This window comes from Amia ocellicauda, chromosome 17 (genome assembly GCF_036373705.1).
Source record: "Amia ocellicauda isolate fAmiCal2 chromosome 17, fAmiCal2.hap1, whole genome shotgun sequence".
Taxonomy (NCBI): domain Eukaryota; kingdom Metazoa; phylum Chordata; class Actinopteri; order Amiiformes; family Amiidae; genus Amia; species Amia ocellicauda.
The window spans coordinates 21402823-21425000 of NC_089866.1; the positions used below are offsets into that span (position 1 = coordinate 21402823).

General features: G+C 39.2%; 1 protein-coding gene across 7 annotated transcripts in view; it reads right to left on the minus strand.

Annotated features, from left to right (window-relative positions):
- The window catches only part of LOC136712322 (serine/threonine-protein kinase ULK1), a 40777-nt gene that overhangs the window by 17843 nt on the left and 756 nt on the right, over positions 1-22178 (minus strand). For 5 of the 7 annotated variants that reach the window (XM_066688828.1, XM_066688824.1, XM_066688825.1 and 2 more), the window contains exons 1-11: positions 21927-22178; positions 21019-21111; positions 20877-20918; positions 14692-14724; positions 13348-13384; positions 9670-9843; positions 8510-8583; positions 7744-7845; positions 3786-3844; positions 852-934; positions 280-330 (exon numbers count right to left, since the gene is read on the minus strand). The exon at positions 21927-22178 is cut by the window's right edge. In XM_066688828.1, the coding sequence (XP_066544925.1) occupies positions 280-330; positions 852-934; positions 3786-3844; positions 7744-7845; positions 8510-8583; positions 9670-9843; positions 13348-13384; positions 14692-14724; positions 20877-20918; positions 21019-21111; positions 21927-22016 (838 nt within the window). In that variant the 5' untranslated portion in view covers positions 22017-22178. The remainder of the gene's footprint in view (positions 1-279; positions 331-851; positions 935-3785; positions 3845-7743; positions 7846-8509; positions 8584-9669; positions 9844-13347; positions 13385-14691; positions 14725-20876; positions 20919-21018; positions 21112-21926) is intronic. The other 2 variants (XM_066688827.1, XM_066688826.1) reach the window with 1 other exon arrangement.

Consider the following 22178-nt stretch of genomic DNA (forward strand, 5'->3'; position numbering starts at 1 on the left):
ACTTGTGTCAGCTAATCTGATTTAAAAACTGGTCACAAATGGAAATTTGTTCTGGCAAACTTTTATTTATGTATTGATGTATTCCTTTATTTATTTAAATACCACTTCTGATCCCCGCCCTGAGGGAACCAACTTAATTCCCACACACATTTCTTATTTCAGTGCATTCCGGCAGCGTTTTCCACATTCAATCTGGAACTGTGAGTGATTCGGGCGACTGTATGGTTTTGAATAAATAAGACAAATAGGCCCCTTTTTGCCCTGCACTGAGTCACTTACATTTCTTCATGGATGAGCTCACTTCCAAGAAGGGATGTCGGAAAAACTCATCTGCAAGGAAATGGAGATTATTATAAGATAGACAAACCCTAGACAGACCTGGAGGGTTCTCTCTGACTCGGCCTGAAATGAACTAACACAGATCCTAGTGGGCATACTAGGAAGATCAAAAGGCTTTTGGATGAATGACAGCAGTTTCAAATCTTTAGTATCAAGTGGTCAAAGGGATTTTAAGCTGTGAAAAGCCTGGATACCATCGACGAATTCTGTAAACTGGTGAAACATTCCAGACCTCATCTCCACCTAACCAGTGAAGTCAACTGGGTGTACAAAAAGAACAGACTTCACTAAGTTAGCCAGGCATTTTTAGGAACGAAGAACTACAACACTGGCACACAAGAACAACATTGGCAAACTCTTCAGACTGGGTTTATGATGTAGGGGATTTCCAAAAATATTTTCACGGTTTAAAAATCACAGATACATACACATAAACACACAATATATTTTATCCAGGTTAAGCCTCTCAAAAAGGACAGGCCCAGCACAATACAGAGAGAGAGAAGACCCACCGAAGTCCATGCGGTCCCTGTGATTGCGCTGTAACAGACCCAGCAGCAGCTGACGGAGGTGGGTGGAGGTCTCCCTTGGGATGCTGGGAAAAACAGATGAATTTCAATTAAAAAACAGAACAAAAAAAGCAGGTTATTATCAAAGAGCTGCATAAAAAACATTAATTATTCTTTAATAATTCATATTAATAATTTGTTTTATTTTATGGAAAGTCAAAATCAAAAGGTAGCTACTTTCAGATTACTTTCTCATTTCAGTTTCTGCTGTACCCATCTTCCTCAACATAAACTGTTGACCACATTTCTGTGACAAATACAAATACAAATACTGTTTTCTTTGAAATTTTAATAGCTTTTCATTTTGTGTATTGCTTAGAAATGGGCACCTAATTGAAAACAAATCTGTGGGTTTTTTGGTCACTGTCAAGTTAGTCACTTTTGTTAGCTAGATCTTAATTCTCTTAAAGTGTTTGAAAGTAATCCAATTTGAATCCACAATTTATGCTTGCAGACAGTGGCTTGTAAGCAATTCTGTCACTTCTCTGACCATCGCAGCAGTTAGTCATTGGCATCCTGTCCAATTTCAGTCCAATTCAAGAGTCACAATTAGACCTGGGCTTGCTGTTTTAAGCCATCGGAAAAGTCACATCACAGTACTCTTTAGAATTAATTATTTTGTCTTCATTGGCGTTTCCTTCAGTCTTAAGTGACTGGTGATACTAATAAGGCACCCAAAACATGTAATTTGTATTTTTTATATGATGAAAATCTGGTATTTTGAGGGGAAAAAAATGACTCTCTATGAAGGTGAAGAGAGTGAAAAGAGCTAGCCTGACACAGATTAAACCAGGGGCAGACATATCTATTTTTATTTCTAGTTCCTTACTTTAAGTACCTTTCAGCCTGACAGGCTCAACAGCAGTTGTTTACTCTGCTTTATCAGTGATTAACATGTAACCAGCTGCTCAGTATAGTCACAACATCAAACACCAATAGCTGCTTATTATGAACCTTTTCCTGATAACCACAGCACTGAGATTAAGCAACTCCAATATTGCTGGCCTTGCTTGCACCAACATGGCTGCCACACCTACAGTAGAAAGTGTGAAATTTCATAACAAGGGTATAAAGGTTACAATAATGAAACCTACTACATCTTTAACAGGTACTTTGAGGGTGTTGAGCAAGCTGTGCCTTTAAAAGTAGAGCTTCTTAGCCTCCCAAGACCATTTAAAAGAGCATGTCAAAACAGCCAACAGGTAATTTATATTCTGAGCCGACAGAAGTATCTGATGAGGCGAACGAGGGACGTGTCTCTTGTAGGCACCGTGAACAAGTTCTTCAGCCAAGATTGTGTTGCTTTGTAGAGCATGTACTCCTCTCTCGGGGAGTTAAAGCTTAATTTTTTATGAATAAATGATAAAGAGAAGCACTTACAGGTGAATAAGTGGCAATAGAGCTTCTCCACTGTAAGATGCACAGTAATTGACAAAAATGAAAGCGGTGTAGTCAATACATTATTCTGCTGGGTGACTGAGCTTTGCTATCATGGCTTGATCTTTGCTGGCTTTTGGATGCAGGTGTTAAAGAGTCAACAGACATACATATATAGATAAATATGGGCTGAAGATACAGAAAATACAGAAAAGGCCAATCCAGTCCATAACTAGTGATTAATTGCAGTTTAAGCTTGGACAGAATGTAATCACAAATTGATCAGCACTATTAGACTGTGTCCTGGGGGAACGAGCAGCGGGAGTCCTACATACAGGTAACGTGATCCAGGTGAGCGCTGAGAGGCAGGCTGGCTTGCGCGTCTGTGAACTCAACTATGTGGGTCGACGAAAAGTGATACCGTAACCAGCTGGTGACTGACACATTTCAGCGAAGCGTGGCTATAAATAGAGCCCTAGCAAGAACTCTGCTCTGCTGTTTACAGAGCACAAAAACCTTCCTTTGGCAAATCTTAAGTGACCCTTTGGGATGAAAGGCAAGCAAACGACTCTAGTGAGAGTAATGCCTCGACAGATAGAACAGACACTGGGAAACAAGTGGACATAACACGACCTGTCCAATTAAAAAGGAGCACCTCCCACAAATGGCTCAATTTCCTCACAATTTGTTTCTTGATCAGCCTGATGTATCTGGTCCTGCATGATTCATAAGGCCCAACTACATCTGCTCCACAGCAGGTGTACTATTGCTGTGTGCAGAAAACAAATTTGAATGTGCTAGTCCCGGGAGTTTTTCCCCCCAGTCTTGCTAGATAATGACTTTGTTATGTCTGTGGTTCTGGTGCCTGTGTCCAATGACAGAGGAATGCCAAAGAAGGTGAAAGAACACAAGCTGCTAATCCCTTCTTACACTGCAGTTTACCATATTCAAGATTTTTAGGGTTCACCAAATTCTCACAAAACAAAGTGTACTTATAGGTATAATGTTGTGGATATTATGAAAAAAGACACCAAGGATAACAATGCTTCAAGAGAAAGGCATGCAGGCACACCAGACACTGCAGCTCAGTAATATGGTTTAAAATAAAAATACAGATACATTACTTGGCAAACTGAGTGTCAAGGGAATGTGAGTGCCTGTGCCCAACTTTGCGTCATGTGGAAACTTGGCAATGCAGCTAGTGTCTGGTCACAGGTACAAGTTAAATTTGAGTAGTTGAAAGTGACCAAGCAGGACCAAAGCAGTGAGAGGAGGGTGACTCAGTTCTACCTTTTGGAAAGTAAGGGGAGGACAGAGAAACAGCGAACAAAAGAGAAGTCCCAGACACACTGACTTGTGACATGTGATGGTCTGGCGATGTGTGATACACATTTGGACGAGAGCATACAAAAACCCCAGAAAATACATTCCCAAATTACCAAGCCTCTTTATGGGAGATATATTTCACACTAAATGTCAGAATCAAAAGGAGGCACTTACTTGGGGGTTAGACTCTTGTTTTTCTCGTAGAACATGCGGAGATCTTGGGGGCTGCTGGCCTGTTGCGAAATAAACACAGTGTCAGTGTCTATAGGCTTAAATGTCATAGTGGGAAAGTGTTTACATCAGAACTAGGGCCCTGTGTTTTGCACAATTTGCCGTAACAATCATATGGACAGATCGCTCAAATCACAGGGCCCAAATCAGAACACCACATACAAACATTTGTGTTTGGATTAATGTATTTTTGTAATCAAAACCCCAACCTTTTCCTGGACATCTTTAGTTGTATTATATTATCATAAAAATATAAATAAGAAAGAATATATAGCCTTGCTAATGTCAGAGAGAGAAATACCTTGTTTATCTTATCTGTCTCATGATGAAACCAAAGCCAATCTACACGTCAGCTGGCTGTTCTGCTAGACTATTTACGATTATTATTTATTTTTTATTTCTTTCAACCCGATAACCCCATCCTGGCAGAACTCTCCTCTCAGTGGGCATCGACTCTGCTGGACTGAACTGCCACAGAGACGAACAGATGGTACAGATGGTATCCAGAGTATAAATAAACCATTAAGTAATTTCTCCCAGAACTGTTTCAGAGACTTGTACCCCTGTGTGTGTAAACAGATCTGGGCAGTTCAGGCACTCTAAAAACTGTGGCACAAGACTATTGACCCATCATTAATCCCTGGACAGTTTGTTTTTTCCCCTCAGAAAAGCCAACATGTGATCTTAAGTGGTAAAAAAGAAAGCAGAGGGAGCCAAGTCTTTGTTTTTCATGATAATAATAAAAAAAAAAGAGTGCTCGAATCTTCTGCCAAACCTGCTAACCTCCCTCTCTCTCTTCTTCAGTTCCCAAGGGTTATGTTAAAGTTTCAATGACTTTTTGCACTAATGTGAGCTAGCACTGATTTAGAAAAACTAATAAGCAGCCTCCTACATGAGGACAAAATCACCTGGAAAAAGTACGAATGCACAGAGAATGAAAGTTGACGAGACAGCATTCTCTGCTGTATGTTTTACTGTGTGAATACATTGAAAACAAGGCATACCCCAGTAGTCTCTTTGTACCAGGCGAACGTCAACCTTAATCCTGCCGATTACAAACCCTTGGATCTCAAACGTGTTCTGAAACTTGGGTTCAAGGTTTAGCAAAAGAACACCGAGATCTCACGGCACAGATGGCAACTTTCATGTTAGATTCAGCACCGAGATGTCAAAGTCAGCACCACAGTTAGGGCCAGCTTTACATGAATTCATCTCATTGTTTGGTGGTGTTTGCTGGTGGTGTGAAGAGCACACAAAACACAGAGACAGAAAGCGGCAATTGTAGCTCGAATCTGAAAAAAAAAAAATCTCACCTTGGAGCTCAGGCAGCAGTCTGAGTTTATTATCATAATTTTTGTATTTTTTGCTTATATAACAATAACGTCCTGATGGATTCCAGGGGTTACAAAAATACAGGAATTCAATAAAAGAAAGAGAAAGATTTGTGGTCTTGGACAGACAGACAGTCAGTTTTTTCACTTTCATTGGACTGCATATACAGGAGTTTTTTTTATTAGTTTTTTTAATAGGCAACCTTCCCAGCAACAACCATAACAAAACATAGAAACAATACAGATAGAAATCCAGTTAGGTCCATAAATATTTGGACAGTGACACAATGACACAATCCATTGTGGTGGCATACAGAGCCAAAATGATGACACTTGTGTCACTGTCCAAATATTTATGTACGTTTGATACTTTTCTTCAACCAGGACCTAAAGTTTACATATACCTTTCATATGTGTCAACGTTCCTTTCAAGCCTCTCTCTCAAATACAATGGTCTTGAATGACAAACTCCGAAGATAGCGAGTGAGAAGTTAATGAATACGCAAGTTGACAATGAGAAACTGCCTCCGTCACAATCAGGCTTAATAAACAAAGCAGTGAAGCGTCTCCTCAGTAATACGACTGACCCCTCAGGATTTGACTGTTGGTGCAGGACATTGGGAAATCTGATTCCAGAAGCTACTGAGCTGTGCTGTTTACCTCAGCTGAACAGACACACGTCCACAAAGTGAAACTCTGCCTGGAGCTAAAAAAAAAAAAAAAAAAAAAAAGGCGACATTTCTGCCTGTCAAGATGGGTGCAATGCTCATGAATTTGCTCAGATTAACTGTATCGGCTAATTAAGTTTAAGTTTGGAGGTATTCCATTTTTAGGTCTCCCGATGTTTCTTTTAACGCATCAACTGATTCAATTACCATTTATACTAATCGTAATTAGTTTTTAGTTTTCTAATTAGTCAAAGGGTAATTAGTTGATTTCTTAATTGTGAATTAAATTGCCATAACTAAGGAGGCTGCAGGAACATCTAGACTCAGTATAGCAGTTGAATTACAAGTCGCAGAAAATGCAGGACCCTACTAATAACTTAAAAACAGTATTATATATAAAACCATCAACCTAAACATTTCAATGTACGTGAACACAACTGAACATAGGAGCAACAAATTAGAGAAGTCAGGGCATCTTTCTCTGTCCATTCATATCTGCTCAGTCAGTCATGTGCATAGACATATTGTGTAATCTGTCACTGACCTACCAAGTATTTGCTCTCAGTAGGTACAACACACATCCGCTCTAAACAGAAATTTTTAAAACAACATCATCATCATCATGGGACTCAGAATAACAGGTTCTTAATTTGGGCTTTAGGCTTTTTGGCCAGATCACTGGAGATTAAAGTCAATGATTGCTAGAGTTCACCGGAAAACTGAAAAGATGACAGAAACATTTGGCAAGCTTGAATAAAATGGGTCTTCCTGGGAATATTTAAAGTAGACAATATGAATACAACATCACAAACTGCAACGTGACCGGTGCAAAACACAGGACATTTTCCATGCTGTCATAAGCAGTCATAAAAAGTAGCCAATACAGTTAAAGCACAGACTGGTTTCACCCTGGACAAAGTTTGCCTTAGAAACAAACGTTTTCAGTGGGGTGAAGGTTTTCTTTTACTCATATCTTGAATAGAATACTCAGGACATTGTTCTAGAGACAACTATAGTCTTATCTCTAATCATAATCTTGATCTCATGCTCTGCCCATAGCCAGAGAAATTAACTAGTCAGCCAGATAGAAAAGACAAACATGAAGAGGCCTAGAACAAAGACAGACAGCGTAGAAGTATATTTAACAGGCCAAAATAAATTCAAATCAAATTCACAATGTCATGTGAACTGCTTACAGGTTTTATTTCAGTATACTTTCTTGTTTGTATTTAAAAACCCATTTTGTCTTGAAATGATCCTGAGAACCTATTAAGGTTGATTAAATTAACAAACAAAAGACAAACTGTAAATATATATATATATTTGCCCAGCACCACATTTGCAGCTGTAAAACGTTGACAGCATAAACAAAAGCATGCTAGGTAGGGTAATTAGAGGCTTTCCCTGGAAGATCAACACCACAACGGCTGCAGGTTCAGCCAGGTTTGATAAACATATTGAAAATACTGAAAAGTCAAGAGTAGGCTGAGATTAGGGAGGGAAGGAGTTGAAATTTTACAGTATCACTTAACAGCTGCGTTAGTCTGATAAACAAACAAAAAGAGAAAAATGAAGAACGAAAAGCAAAGAATGAAAGAAAACAAATCTTAGGGCTGCTTTCACACCATGTTTAGCAGCTGCAAGTCAGAAAGGTCTGCTGAAAACAGAATTGTACCTGAGAACAAAACTGAATGTTTTGGATGGCAGTATGTTTACTCCAAAGAAAAGTTACGTGAACAGTCCCAAAGCACGTCTCAATTGGATTCCTGCCTTCTGCTCCCCCCTGCCTCTAGCTCCCGAAGGAATGGGACTACAGGCAGCTGACATCAGGATGTGCACCATTGCACGACTGAAGGGCCAGGGTTGATTAGAAGCATGGCCCAAGATCCAGCTGGTACTCACCTGAAACGGGGCCTTCCCAGTCAGACACTGATACAAAATGGTTCCTATGCTCCACAAGTCGGCTTTGGCATCATAGGTCTGGGACATGATTACTTCAGGGGCCTGGGGGAAAACACAGGGATGTGATCAAGTCAGACCCAGCGCTCTCTCAGTCTGCATAAATCTGACATGTTTTCCTTAGCGACAATATATTTTGGAGGATCCAGACAGCACCCCACAGTGTAATCCAGTAGTTTATTAAAAGATGCGCCCAAATTTAGTTGCAGACATTTGCCTCATACCAGTCTGGCAGGGAGGTTGAAAAGGAAGAGCTTTTCCTGACAAGCAGACAGGAAGTTTAGTACTCAGAGTTTGTTGGGGGTTTTCCCCAGCACTTCAATGGCAATGTTTAGGGTTTTCAACATTGATTATTTAATCTCCCTGCCTTAAACTCAGCTATTGACCCTCATAGGGCCAGTGCTTTAGAGATGTAAATTATTTGACCAGTTGTATACTAGCTCTCTCTCTTCTTCCATTGTTGATAAACTCAACAGATGATCAACAGGAAGATAAATGGGGCCAAAAGCAACCCAACGTATTTACTTATCTGGAGAACAGAAACCTGTAGAAGGGTGATCAAATGAAGATATGTATTTTCCGGCAGTGCATGTCTGTGTGCCAATTAAAATTGTATTTAATGGGTGAGCATACAAAGCAGCTCCTATATTTCCATGTTTATTTCTACATGGGAGGTTAAGGAGCAAGTGAAAGTATCAGAAAGACTCACCATGTACATAGGAGAGCCACACAGTGTTGCGGCCATCATGTTGGTCTGCAGGTATCTGGCAAACCCGAAGTCAGCTGCAGAGAAAAGGGCATGTATGAATCACCGGAAAAATATCCAAGGTTAGAATGTCAACCAGCAATTTAGTAATGTCAGTCTAACAGGCAAACAACTTAAGAAATTGCTCCCTATATTCCATCAATCTATAGTGCATTAATTCCGCTTTAACGTTTTCAAAAAATTACTGATTGTAACTGATCAGCTAGGGGAATTATTGTGTTCATGGACTGACAGCCTAAAATGGGAGCCTGGCTGGCAGGCTTTTAGTGCCACTTAGTGAAGTTGTTTTGCTGAAATCGGTACTATGACGAGGAACCTGAAATGTGCTGTAACTTGTGCCAATGTGCCAAGCTCCTTTAATGCAAAAAAACAAAAAGATCATAAACACAGCTTCAGGAAAAAAAAAAAACACCAATCCCCAGGCTTTGCTTGTTAGGTTTTCATTAAAAACTCTGGAGGGATAAATGTATCCTGGTTATTTTGTAAATGTGATGAGTTTGCTATTCTAGAACACAATCCAGGATATTCTGAGAGAAAACATTTTTGATTTGTACCCTGTCATCCTAACTCTACATGTTTACAGGATAAGTAAGTCATCCTGCTTTCTGCTTTGCAACCTATAAACTTTTATCACCAATAAATAATTACTTCACATGCTGTTTTGCTACACTGTATAACTGTATAAACTGTAATGTACTTTATACTTTATGCTATGCAACCTCTATAAACGTTATAATTCCTTGTTAAATGTCAGTCTTAAAACAGTTTTATGCAAACCATTCATATTAACATGCAAGAATGGGTCTCAACTAGTTTATTATTTATTATGGTGAAGAAATAAAAAGCTTGGGTCCAATTCTTCGCTGTGGACAAACAGAGCAAATTGATAATCTAATTCAGTTAATACGGACTGGGCAGTTTGCCGAGTTCGTTCAAAGGGAAAAACCAATCACCCTTAATTATTTTTTTAAATATATAAAATAAACACAACAACAGTTTTAATATGAAATCATTTTGACATATATGAAAGGTAATCGTAAAAACAAAGGACATAATAGCCAGCAAAGCTATTTCTCCTGAGTGGCAAAAGCAGGGCAACGCACCTATCTTGATGCGGGTGTTGTTTGGGTTGGACTTGCGCCCCCCCGAGTGTGACAGCAGGATGTTCTGTGGCTTCAGGTCCCGGTGGATGATGCCCTTGGACTGCAACACTTTCATGGCTCCTGCGATCTGCTGCAGGAAAAGCCGAATAGTGTCCTCACTCAGGGTTCCCTTGGCTGTAAGGCGACAGAAGAGCATATGGTGGACTTAAATACCTATGCCATGAAACAAGATGACCATTTAGAATTTATACCGTAAAACAAATGCTTACAATGAAACAGAAGTCCTTTTAAAAACACACCTAAGTATTCTCATCCTGCTCAAAGCACAAAATACTTTTTTTCTGTGGAAATTACATTTGAAGGGGAGAAGCTATTGTTAATCTGTGGCATTGGCCAATTCTAGTCACATGTTTTAATCTGGTTACACAGAATAATTGCATTTGGTATCAACAATATTGCATAAACAAGTAGTTTTTTTCAAATTCCCAGAATGCATGGAAAAAATTTGTATTTTTGTACACTGGTGTAATTTCTCACCAAAGTGGGTGGCTGCAGGCACTGAAATATCTCGATTTTAAAAACCAAACCCCAGTGTAATTGTCTGCTTACATAATGGCTGTGGGGAAATTGGCTACAGCACCGACCACCTGACATGCGTTATCCACAGATAATATACATGCCCAGGACAATTTCCCATGCCATAGGAAAAGCAGTTTCTCCCGTCTCTCTCTTCTTTCTACACTTCATGGAAAGAGCTCTACTGCTAAGCTATTTATGACCCTAGCTGCCTTGAGAGGAACTCTACTGTTTTGTAATACAGAGAAATACTATCCATGATGTTTATGGGTATTTTTCAGAGAAGACTGATCCGAGTACCGAGATAACATCTAGGCAAACACTGACCAGGTCTTAATATAGAACGAGAGAGCTGTAAATAGATGGGACTATGTCCAAGTGGTTCAGCACAGTATTTGTGTTAGATGTTAAAAATAAACGGACAATCGTAGGTTAATGCATGTAACTTGGAGGCATTTACCTTGAAATCATTTCTCATGCATTTGTTGTTTCAATGCTTGTCGTCTGTGGGTCTTAGCAGTGCCTGCCCACCACTGGGCTAGCTTTTCGAAATACTGAAGAGGGTCATTGAATTCAAGAGACACCTCAGTCAAGCCATTGTCAAGCCTGGGTATAACCAGACCTACATTTAAATATGTAGTGATGTATAAATCAAAGAATGTTTTGAATGTTTATAGAAACTAAAATAATCCACCGCACCCACTTCCTCAGACCCTGCCTGGGTGTAGGGCAGTCAAGAGTCATCAAACTTTCCTGATCTTCAATCTAAAAGCTGACTTCCTCTGTAACCTCTGCCCATTCAACACATTTGTGTCAGCTGTGTGGTGAACTCTTAACTAGGCTGTAGGCCTAAATATACTTTTATTACATCTTAATTGTAATTTTACCATTCATTCTCAGAAAGCTCTGTACAATTTTGTACTTAATTATCATTTATTTTTAACTTGACTCAAGATAAGGTTTAGGGTTTGCATTCAATGGCTCTACCTTCACTTATTGAGTGTGATCTAAAACTAATATTTTTCGTATACAACATAATGTACATACTAAATATCACTGCAAATGTTAATATCACTTTTTTTAATTTCAGAATCAACACATAGGAATGAAATCTCATTTGATGGAAAGAAGCCTTGAAAAGACTTGGAAGTCTTTAAATGTTTATATGCCTTTCATTGAAAGGAAAAACCATAACCGATAACAAAAGTGATTATATTTTACTTGCAGCTAAAACCACAAAGATACTTAATCTTTTTTTCTTTTTGTTAGAAAACTTGTTCTCCCTGCTGAGCTTTATTGTTTTAGATTATAGGGTGTGCCGTAGTGAAAAATAAAACAAAATACAAATAAGATGCTTCAGGTAATCCAGTGGTACTGTAATGTGTTTTTAATGTTTTGTTTTCAATTATATTCTTCTCCAGCAACACAGGGCAGTAACCTGCTGTCTACTTCTACCCCTCTGTGAATGAAGGAAGACACAGGGCAGAGTGGTTTTGCGTCAGGATGCACTGCATGCCTCTTCATCCTCCTGAGTGGTCAGGTGACACTCTCCTCTGATTCCAGCCAGGCTTATAAAACGCACTGCCAGGAAAGGAAGGTAATCGCTACAACATCAGACCAAGGCAAAGCCTTAAAAAAAACACCTAGCTACACCAATGTAAATTGTGTAACTGTGAAATTCAAGTTCACTTCCATTTCTGTCCAGAAGAGATCATGCAACGTTCAAGTCACCTCTGATTCCATTCTTGACAAGGCAAAATGCTTTAAAGCTCAAAACCATTGATGGCCACTAGCAAGAGACCCGTGAGTACTGGTGAGGCATTAACCCCTCCATCTCACTGCTCTGCATTTGTACACTCAACAGCCCGTGTAATTTCCAACTATTTTGGTTTAATTGCAGGATTAGTGTCCGGTTACGTAAACCTTCAAAAACTGCAATGGAAAAAAAACAATGGGGTTATATCAGACCTGGAGTTCTTCCAGTGTTTGTGGTGTGTTGGCCTGCATAGCTGCATAGTCTGGTACAAAAACCCTGCTTGTGTGTGTTTTTATTTAGTTTGCCAAGAATTCCAGGAAAGTAAGGTGTATCCATCCCAAACAAACAAGGTGATTAAATACAATTTAAAAAAAAGTATTATAATAAAGCAGTTAACCCAGCCATCAAGTTTAATCAACACACAAAACAACCTCCAACCTAAACTTCAGTTGGCTGAGAATCACACTGGCCTAAAAACATTTATCCAGTTTCAGGCTCTTGCACAACAGTAAATATCAGCGGATTGCACTTCTGTTGACTTGGGAAGAGTGTGACTAAAACAAACATCTCAGCCATTTTCTGCTCCCAGCACAGCCCAATAAAGCTTTCAGTGCAATAACAGCCACCTTCCTCTGCCAGGCCCAACCATCTCGGTGCCACCCAAGGCCACCTCGGAGCACAGCCTATACTGTGCTTATTTGGCTCAACGGTTACTGCAGTCTTCCCGTTGGTCATGAGTGAGTCAGAAGTAGTAGATGTCATGTCAAGGAACCTGGGTTTTCTTCAGCTTGTGTGAGTTAGGTGTCAGAATCTAATGTATTGCTTTGTGTTTGCTGAGGGGGATCTTGCCAAAATGCCTTTTTCTGGCTCTCTATTTCCACATTTCATAACGCACTCTGCAGCGGGACTATAAATAGGATGTGAACGGATACAGCCCATTTTTATTAAGGAAAATGATACACACAAAAGTGCATTCCTCTGTTCAAACTGGCATTTGAGATCGATATTTCTTGCCACTAGTGGTGCTCAATCATTTTTTTTAATTAACAAGACAAACTGCTGGGGTATCCAGCTCCACATAGCTTCAGTTTTTGCCAACTACTTAAGACTGGGAAAGAAAGTGTATTTTGTCCAATTATGCAAATATTTAATTGAATGAAGTCCATTTCCTAGAGGAAACTGATTTGAACATCCTTGGCATAATGATACACAAATGAAACAAACTGAATTGAAACCTCTGTTTTCAGTGGTTTTAGATTCCCATGTGCATATATAAAGTTTCCAACATTAAAACCATTTTTTTTTTTTTTAGATCTTTAATGTAAAGCAATATACAATACACTTACAGTGCAGGTAATCAGCAAGGTCTCCCCCATTGCAGTACTAAAAAAGAGAAGATCAAACAAGGTGGATGAAAACAGTAAAGAATTAATAACTACCTGCAATAACAAACATAAGGAGAGCAGTACTTTCCTTGGCTCTTGGATCTGTTAAAGCAGCAGAATGTCATCACATATGGTGTGTTTACCAAATTATACTTCTAAGGAATTGCCATGTCATGTGAATTTCCATCCGTCACTCAGTGAGTGTCAGGGGTGAATAGGGCTGGTCCTCCAGGGACCACAGTTACCACAAGCTTTACAGGCCTCTTCAAATCATTACCTTTTTAAATCTGAGGAGAAGGGCTTAATAGGTACAATGAAGTGAATGACTAGTTCAAACAGGTACTTAAGCCCTCAGCTGGAATGAACAGCAGTGTCTGTGGTCTTTGAAGAGCAGCTTTAGTCACCCGCTTTATTTTTCACTTGTTGTGGGGCTTGTTAGAGGTGTTCCCTGTCATTCCTGCGATTTAAATAGCTTCTGCTAAAAGGAGTTTAAAAGCAAAGTGACAGGATGTGTACAGGGGAAGGAAATTGGTGTCACACCATGCCTGTCTGACAGCAGCACACAGGGACGCCTGCCATTAACCTCCCACAGGGTTTGAGATGAAGCTAAAGGATTAGGGTTTGGGTTGACATAGGTTGATATTGGAGCGGTGAAGGGAAACGTAGGAACTCTGGAAAAATGTCCAAAAAAGGATCTAAAGAGCATTTCTAGTGGATATTGCATTTAGCAATCATTCTGCCCATTGGGAAAATATTCCAGCACAACACATACAAAACTGTCCATGTTATTTCCCCTCCTTCGATTCTGAGATTTCCTTTGGGAAGTTTTCAAAAACAACAAAGGCAATGCAGACAGAACAAACAAGAAAGAAATGGAATATTCAGAACATTCAGACAAGATGAAACACTACTTCAAAGTAACCAGTGAAATTATATTAACTGAAAGGGCCATGCTGTGAAGGTTGAGCATTTCAAAGCTTTGTGGAATACCAAACTTTTGATCCAATGCAGTTCTGCAGGCATTCCACATGTCTTAAGTGTTTGACCTCCAACATTACAGTTCTCTTCAGTGCTAAAGCCATCTGATCCCAAGCATAATCCACAAAAAAACATCTCTTATCTTGGTTTAATCCGGTCACGCATATACAAACTCAGTATTGAGGCCGAGGACCATCAGAAGCAAATTAGTTTCCTTCTTTCAGAAATCTGCTAGTCGGATTCCGGAGTTTAAGGGGAAAAAAATAAAACATCTCTTCCTAACAGTGCATAAAAATAGCATTAGTGACGGTGTGACCTTTATCTTACCTCCATGACCAGATAGACACAGCTTGCCATTTCCTGAAAAATAAAAGCAAGGAAAAAGGACAAATTAAGACAAAAAAACTAAACATAACACAAAATAAACTTTGGTGTCAAGCAAAGCAGGGTAAATTCCACTTACACAGTAACCCTTAATTGCCAGCACCTGTAACATCTTCAGATTTTCAGTAACATCTTCAGATTTTCATTAAAGATTTAAGTATGTTGTGGCATTTTTCAAATCAACCACTTCTTACAACACACTAACAATCAAAGCTTTGTTGAAGATCGAAGTTGTCTATGACGCTTTAAAAGGAAAATTGTTGGCTTTCTTGCTCATCTTACAGAGCAGATGCTGCAGAGCTGAAGACCTGCACAAAGCACCTCAACGGATTACACATGACATTTACAGGTCCTAAGTACTGCAACAATAACGATTTAATTAAATGCAATGAAAAAGACTTGCACGCACATGCCAGCTATATGAAACCCTAATTGAAGCCGACAACACAAAAGACGTTCAAACTCACTTTGAATGGATCAGATAAAGAAAAAAGAAAATGTGCTTAAACATCATTTGCTGGTGAATTACTCCCTTCGCATTATCAATTCATAAACCACTTATCGTCTTGTGGAACCATTTCATTCAAAGAAGAAAGAAGATTCAGCACAGTTGAAGCCCTTTCCAGGAGCAAACTGTGCCACAGGTATGGTGAAGTGCTAATCAGACTGACAAGTTAAACCCAGGCCAAACAGGACTTCTAGCTTGGCTACTGGGTTGTCCTGGGCTGGAAGACTTGATTTGTGTCAATGACATCTATCAAGGAGGCTTGAATATGCATGGTTTGGACTCCACCTTCTTTTTTATTATAGCCGGTGTAAATCTCGGCCAGCTTGCATTTCACAAACAAAATGGAAACTTGCAAAATCAAATACATTCGCTCGCATTCAAAGGGAGCAAAGCCCTCACTGAACTGGTGAAGAATTAAAACACGGTCCACTGACATTATTTCAAAGCAAACAGTCGGTACTAAGCCAGTCCAAAACGCTGCCCCCTCTACAAAGGCTGTCCTCAGCTAACCTCCGAGTTCACATCAGAAGAACACAAACCACAAGGGACTGACTTTCTTTCTTTCTTCCTTGCAAGGAAAAGCCGAGTAATTCTCATGCACCGATAGCTGGGTTTGCCACTTCTCAATCAGAACCTTTAACAGGTACATGAGGAAATAAAAATGCTCTGTGGTTCTTTGGTCTAAATAAAGAAATCATTGGGCATTTTTTTTAAACAGCGTATTAAAGACGTACCTTGCCCTTGAATGTATGTTGCTTAAAAAGATCAGGTTATAATACAACAGCTAAAAAGGCTTATATTCTGATGAGAGTGCCAGCTTGTAGCTGTAATTTCCCCTATGATAAAAATAAAATAAAATAAACCTTTCCAGGGAACATTGATCAATGTATGCAGATCTGCGAGACATAACTCAAAAAATGATTATTCAGTTACCAGCGTGAACCTTTTTTGTGGCCATAAAATATAAAACACCAGACAAGCCATGAGAGAGAAATTCTGCATCTCCCTCCGAAGAATATCTACCAGTCAAATTCATGCTGAATAGAACAAAAGGGGACAGATCGCAGAGCGGTTGTGCTCTTATTAATGTCTGCTTTTAAAGTTGACTTGCAAATGTAATTACAGTAGCCACTGAAGGTAAGATGACTGATGATTAAACTGCCATGGACCAATGATGAAGCATTTCTCGAGGTGAAATAATCCATTCCTAGTGTAACAAGCACAACATACTTCAAAACACAGCTCGGCTGCATGGTTTAAAGACATTTGTTTCTTCTGCAAAATATAATTCATATTGATCCATTTACTTTCTCTGGGGCTTGTTAGCATTCTCTCTCTTTTGCAGGGGGGTTGGGGAGTACAGGGCTGAAATTAAAAACCTCGACCAGGTGAAAACAGTGGGGCTTTTAAGCATTGTCTATAGAAGAACAATCAGAGGTTGCAATCCACATGAGCCCATGCAGCCACTTGTTGTTGAATTTTAGTAGCTAAAGTAATGGCTGTTGAAGCCCATATGAAAAAGTAAACACAAAAGATAAACAATGAATGAAGGAGGCGGTTATAACCTGTGACACTGCTGCTTGTCCAGTGACCACTATGTTAAAGCATGCAGTGATGACAATTTACTGCATCTGCACAGACCCTAGCAGACAACGAGACCGATGACATAAAGGAGTGGAGATAATTACTGTCAGGCACTGAGCATTTTAAAGGTCTACTGAACAGTGTTTCATAAAATCAATATTATCACTAATTACACTGTTTAGGTTTTATTAGTGTTAAGATGTAGTTTGTTTGCTTTTTAAATTATAGAACTTGACTTTTAATTATTAAATCATAGGTCCTATAAGTTCCACAGAAGTTTGATTGGAAAATCAATTGATTATCTCCTTGCTCCATAGGGCTGTAAAACTGGAGCCATAAACAGTTGAATAATACAGAACCATGAATCAGCTGACTGAGTACAAACAAAATCAAACAAAAAAGGCAAACTAGCCATGCTTTGGAGGCTAAATAAAATGTTAACAGGGGACAACTACACCACACACACAACCAGAATAACATCCTTATTAGAACACTTAGACTTAATAAAGTCTCTTACTTAATTACTCTGGATCGAGGCTTAGTTCCTGTAAAATTAATTCAAAACCAAAAGAGCAGCAGTAGGCCTACACCCTGTGTGATCTGGTTATGATAGAAGACCTGATTTTACTGTAAAGTTTTAAAGTTATTGCCAAAAAAAAAAAAAAAAAAAAAAAAAAAACTAAAGCAGCAGGGGAGGGGACCAGCAAAGAGAAACTCTGCATGCAAACTAGAAAAGGCTGCCAGATACTTAAAAGAGGCTGTTATTTAATAGGCTTCTTGGAAGAGCATTATACTGGCAATCTCATCTTTTCCACCCCTGGACAGACCTCCCCAGCCATTGTTTGCGAACCTGGTGTTAGAAAATGACCCTAAAACCACAAAAGTGCCTCCCACTGCATCGTGCCCTTTATCTCCTAGCAACAGATGACACCTCATGCCCAACCGCCTATCAGCTTAGCAGGACAAGCAGTTCCCAGGGCCAACTGCTGCTGATTCAGGGATTTTTTTTGCCATTGTCTGGATAAGGAGCTGCACAGGCCATCTGTTTTACATTGCATTTTGTAACCAGGCAGATTTAGTTACTGTTGGCTGCCCATTGTAAGTTTGCTTATGGCCTACACAAAAAATATCAAGGACCAGGGACTACATAAACTTAAGATGTTTCCTTACAACTACACAGCACTAAATTCCAATTGTATTTCTAGCCAGGTGCAATGGTGCATGATATTAATACTAGTGATGTAACTATGTTTAGAAGCAGGTTTCCTGCAGTCTTTTATAGAACTCTCTCTCTGCAAGACTTCGGTGCTTACCAATACACTAAAATGAGATTTCTAGGTGACTGTTTCTGAAAGCAACACAGTATTCCTGGCAAATGACAAAGCACCACGTAGTGCAGAACAATTTTTCGGACCAAAGATGTAAAGTAATAAAAGATAAATACAAAAATCCCTCACTTCTGTTTCTATTTGTGAAGCTTTATAAGCATTTTTAAACAATACACACACACAAAATGCCAACTCATAACATGCCTAATCAGGCATCACACAGGGTCTAACCATATTCAACTGACCTCTTATCCAAAAAATAACCTTTGTTAGGCCCTCATATAAATTGTCAAAATGAGCACACAGGACTTTAAACGCAACTGACTGAAGGGATTTTCTAAAAATAACCTCTGACAATTTTATTGCACATATGCGGCCAAGCAGAAACAATGGTTATAAATCTTCATGTTTAAAGAGGCCTGTAGCCAATCTTATTTAAACTGTTTTAAGAACATTTTCCCAGGTCTGACAGATATAGACCTTTAAAAACAGTCACCCAACCAATATTTGGTTTCTATTTTTAACAAAGGATTATTTGTATCATTGTTAATTTCCTTACCTTTAAAATTGATTTAGTACACAAGCTATCATATGACTTTTACGATTTGTTCAGTAATATGTTCAAGCACTTGTGTTACGTAGCTATTTAAGTTAGACAAGATATCAACAGTTACCAGTGAGTGCCCAAACACAGACATGAATTCAATTTATTTATATTTTTTAAACAAGCAATTAATGACTGTTCATGACTTTCTAGCATAGAATGAAGCTTAAAAGCACACTTCTACAAAAGCCAGTCAACTATCTGTGTTTCAGTCACAGATTAAGGCTTAAGACACGGTATGGCCAGGCTGGTCTGGCTAATTCCACTGCTTTGAAATACACTTAAAAAAAACAGAAGGCCATGACTGATACCAGGAGCACTTGTCTCCAGCATAAAACCCAGTAGCCATCTGTCACAAACACACACCATGAACTGATCATCTGGTTCCTGAGGCCAAACAACATTGGTTTGTTTGTTTCCTAAAATCCTCCTCTAGTTACCAAAGCAGTCTTGCTCAATTCAAGCCTGCGAACACCCTACCACACCCAGATTATTACATTTTCCCTCCAGCTCCCAAGATGAATACAATAATCAGGGAGGGAAAAACTTCACCCTCACCTGTTCAATATATATATATTTTTATCTAGAATGAGTCAACCACTTTTTAAAGCATATGGAAGATATCAAATTCCTCATATCAGAGCTGAACTATGGTAGCACAAAGCAGTCTGGCAGGTGTTATTTTTAATCATTATTATGCAAAGTAGGCTAGACAGACAGGTGTTTCACTTTAGGTAAAACTAGATTTGCAGTTGCTTCAGGGTCAAACTGCTGCTTCCTTATCATTTCATGAAATCAGAAAAAGAGGGAAATAAAAAGGCTAGGCTTACGTAAACAGGTGAAAAATAAAATTACTAATGGCTAAGCTAATTATACACAATGAGGTTTTCAGTTTAACTATTACTTGATTATCCAAGCTCAAGCAACGGCTGATTAAGAACAATACATTTGCACACCATTAACTTCACTCATCAAGCCATTTTCAAACCATGATGTTATACATCATCAGAGAAGAGCAAGTTATCTTTCTGTAACCTATAATCTAGTGGCATATTGCTTTGCGTTAATCTGATACCCTAATACTATCTAATACCAATTGCTATAATGTATAAAGATCAGGAACACAATTTCATCAAAACAGCTTACTTTTAAGCCAATTTATTGCTTAGCTTAATATAGGTTCATTCTCACAGGGCTTTAATGAGCAATTCAAACTTCCAAACCTTAACACAACCTTTACATATCCATAACATGAGAACGGAGTGCATGTTGGAAAAACTAGTTTTCAAAAGTTGTTTTTCAGTTCTAAAAATATGTATTTTTCAGTATCGTTAAGCAGATTAGGCTAGGTTTCCTTTTGTGTATGACTAACCAGCACGAATAAATCAAAAGGGAAAAGCAATTACTAGAATTTTTTAATACTTCCTTTAAGGCTACATAATACCACATTGACCCAATAGTACAATCTGAAACAATCCCTCAAGCCAGTTATTTTCCGATTTCATGTGTACTGCCCTCCAGCACGGCATCATTCGATCTGACGTATGTACACCCACATCGGTGAAAAGGAAACCACCAATTACTCTGGACAATGTAGTTTAAAAATGAGCATATGTGCAAGGCGTTTAATGCACACAGAAAGAAAAAGAAAAACAGCACGACTACATGTCCCAGGAATCAACACGGCCCTTTTCCGGGGCTTCTTGGAGCCAACCAATCAGGAGGCAGGCACATGGAATGTCAACAGCAGAACACGTGATCACGACAGCATGCCACAGCAAAACAAAGTTATGGTGGCTGTGAGATTTTGCGTGATCACACAGCAAAAAGCAGATGGTCAGGGTTTAATACTCCAAATACATTCTCAGTAATCAAAATCCGGAAAAGCAAGGCACACCGGATATAGGTCAAATTATATCTACTACAAGCTATTTAAGAATAAGGTCCATTTTACTTATAACGCATTATATCCATTGCAAATAATGTCTATTTCGAATTATACAAAACTAGCATGTAGCATGACAACATACTAACTGCATTACAGTGCAGATCAAAAACTTAAAATCCTGGAGAAATGTGGAGTACTGATAGAAAAATATATTACCTGGAAGTCATATAATGCAACAATGTTTTCATGTTTCAGCTCCTATAAAAGAAGAAAAAAGGGAAGCCAATTTGTTAACCCAGGCATTAAACCATCATGATGATGAATCTGTTATCGTAGCAGACGCAAGATATTCTCTTACCTTTAAAATTTTAATTTCCTTCCCTAGAAGGGTCTGAGATTTTGCCAAGTTTTTCTTGTTGATGCATTTGACAGCCACTTCCCAGTCATGTTTCTAGAAAAAAAATATAGATATAGATAAACCAGTAAGGGTGTCAGATATTATTAACACTAATAATGAACTTGGGCTTCATACTGTTTTACACTGATTTAATTCTACATCTGTGGACAGGGTTTTGAGGATGGGTTCACAACACAATGCATGTCCGGACATGCTTATACAGCGTGTAAATTAAATTAAGATGGGAATGAACCCAACATAGAATATCCCAAGCACAAATACATACATCATTTTAAATATCGGTAAAACTGAAAAGCTGGATACTGAAGAAGAAAAAGGACCATCCTCAATAGCTTTTCATCAGCTCCTAATTGTTTCCGCATGCAGTAGCCTATTTTTGCATGTGTAATAATAATAATACAAAAATCCAATCAAATATTATACAAACGGATGAATAAGTATGTAATGGCGTGCTTGAATATCATACATTATATCACGTCCTATATATTAGCTAGTCTATACTGGCCACATCTGCAATCGAAAAACTTTCAACCCAGTGAACAGCAGAGACGAATAGCATCCTCACTTATTTCATGGCTACCCTTATCACCGTTCAGATCACAAAGCACTATTAAAAACAAAAAACACTGTTATTGGACACGCTTTTCGCTCGCTCTGATCCGAAGAAAGGGCAGCACGTCTCTCTCCTAGGCCTCGGTTGGAGGTAGTCTTTTATTAAAGGCCGTCACCTGCGCACGACCAATACCCGGCTTTCAACCGACTTTTTCACCGAACCGTCGACGGCAACCCCTTTGCTAGCACAAGGCCGACACGGCGACTGAAACCCGCATGCAATGCCCCGGAGTCACCTCTCTGTGCCTGCCCTTGAACACCACCGCAAACGCGCCGTGTCCGATCAGGTCCTTGCGGCTGAACTCGAATTTGCCCACGCTCTCCATCGGACGTGACGCGGAAGAAACCAGCGGAGAAATCAGCACCTCGGGCTCCCCGCCGAGTGGGCCAGCTCGTCCCTGTGGATAAACTCCCGGCAGCTAGAAAGTTGCCCCGTTCCTCCCAGTGCCATGGGCTGCCTTTCACTACAGAAATAAGCCTCTTCAGTC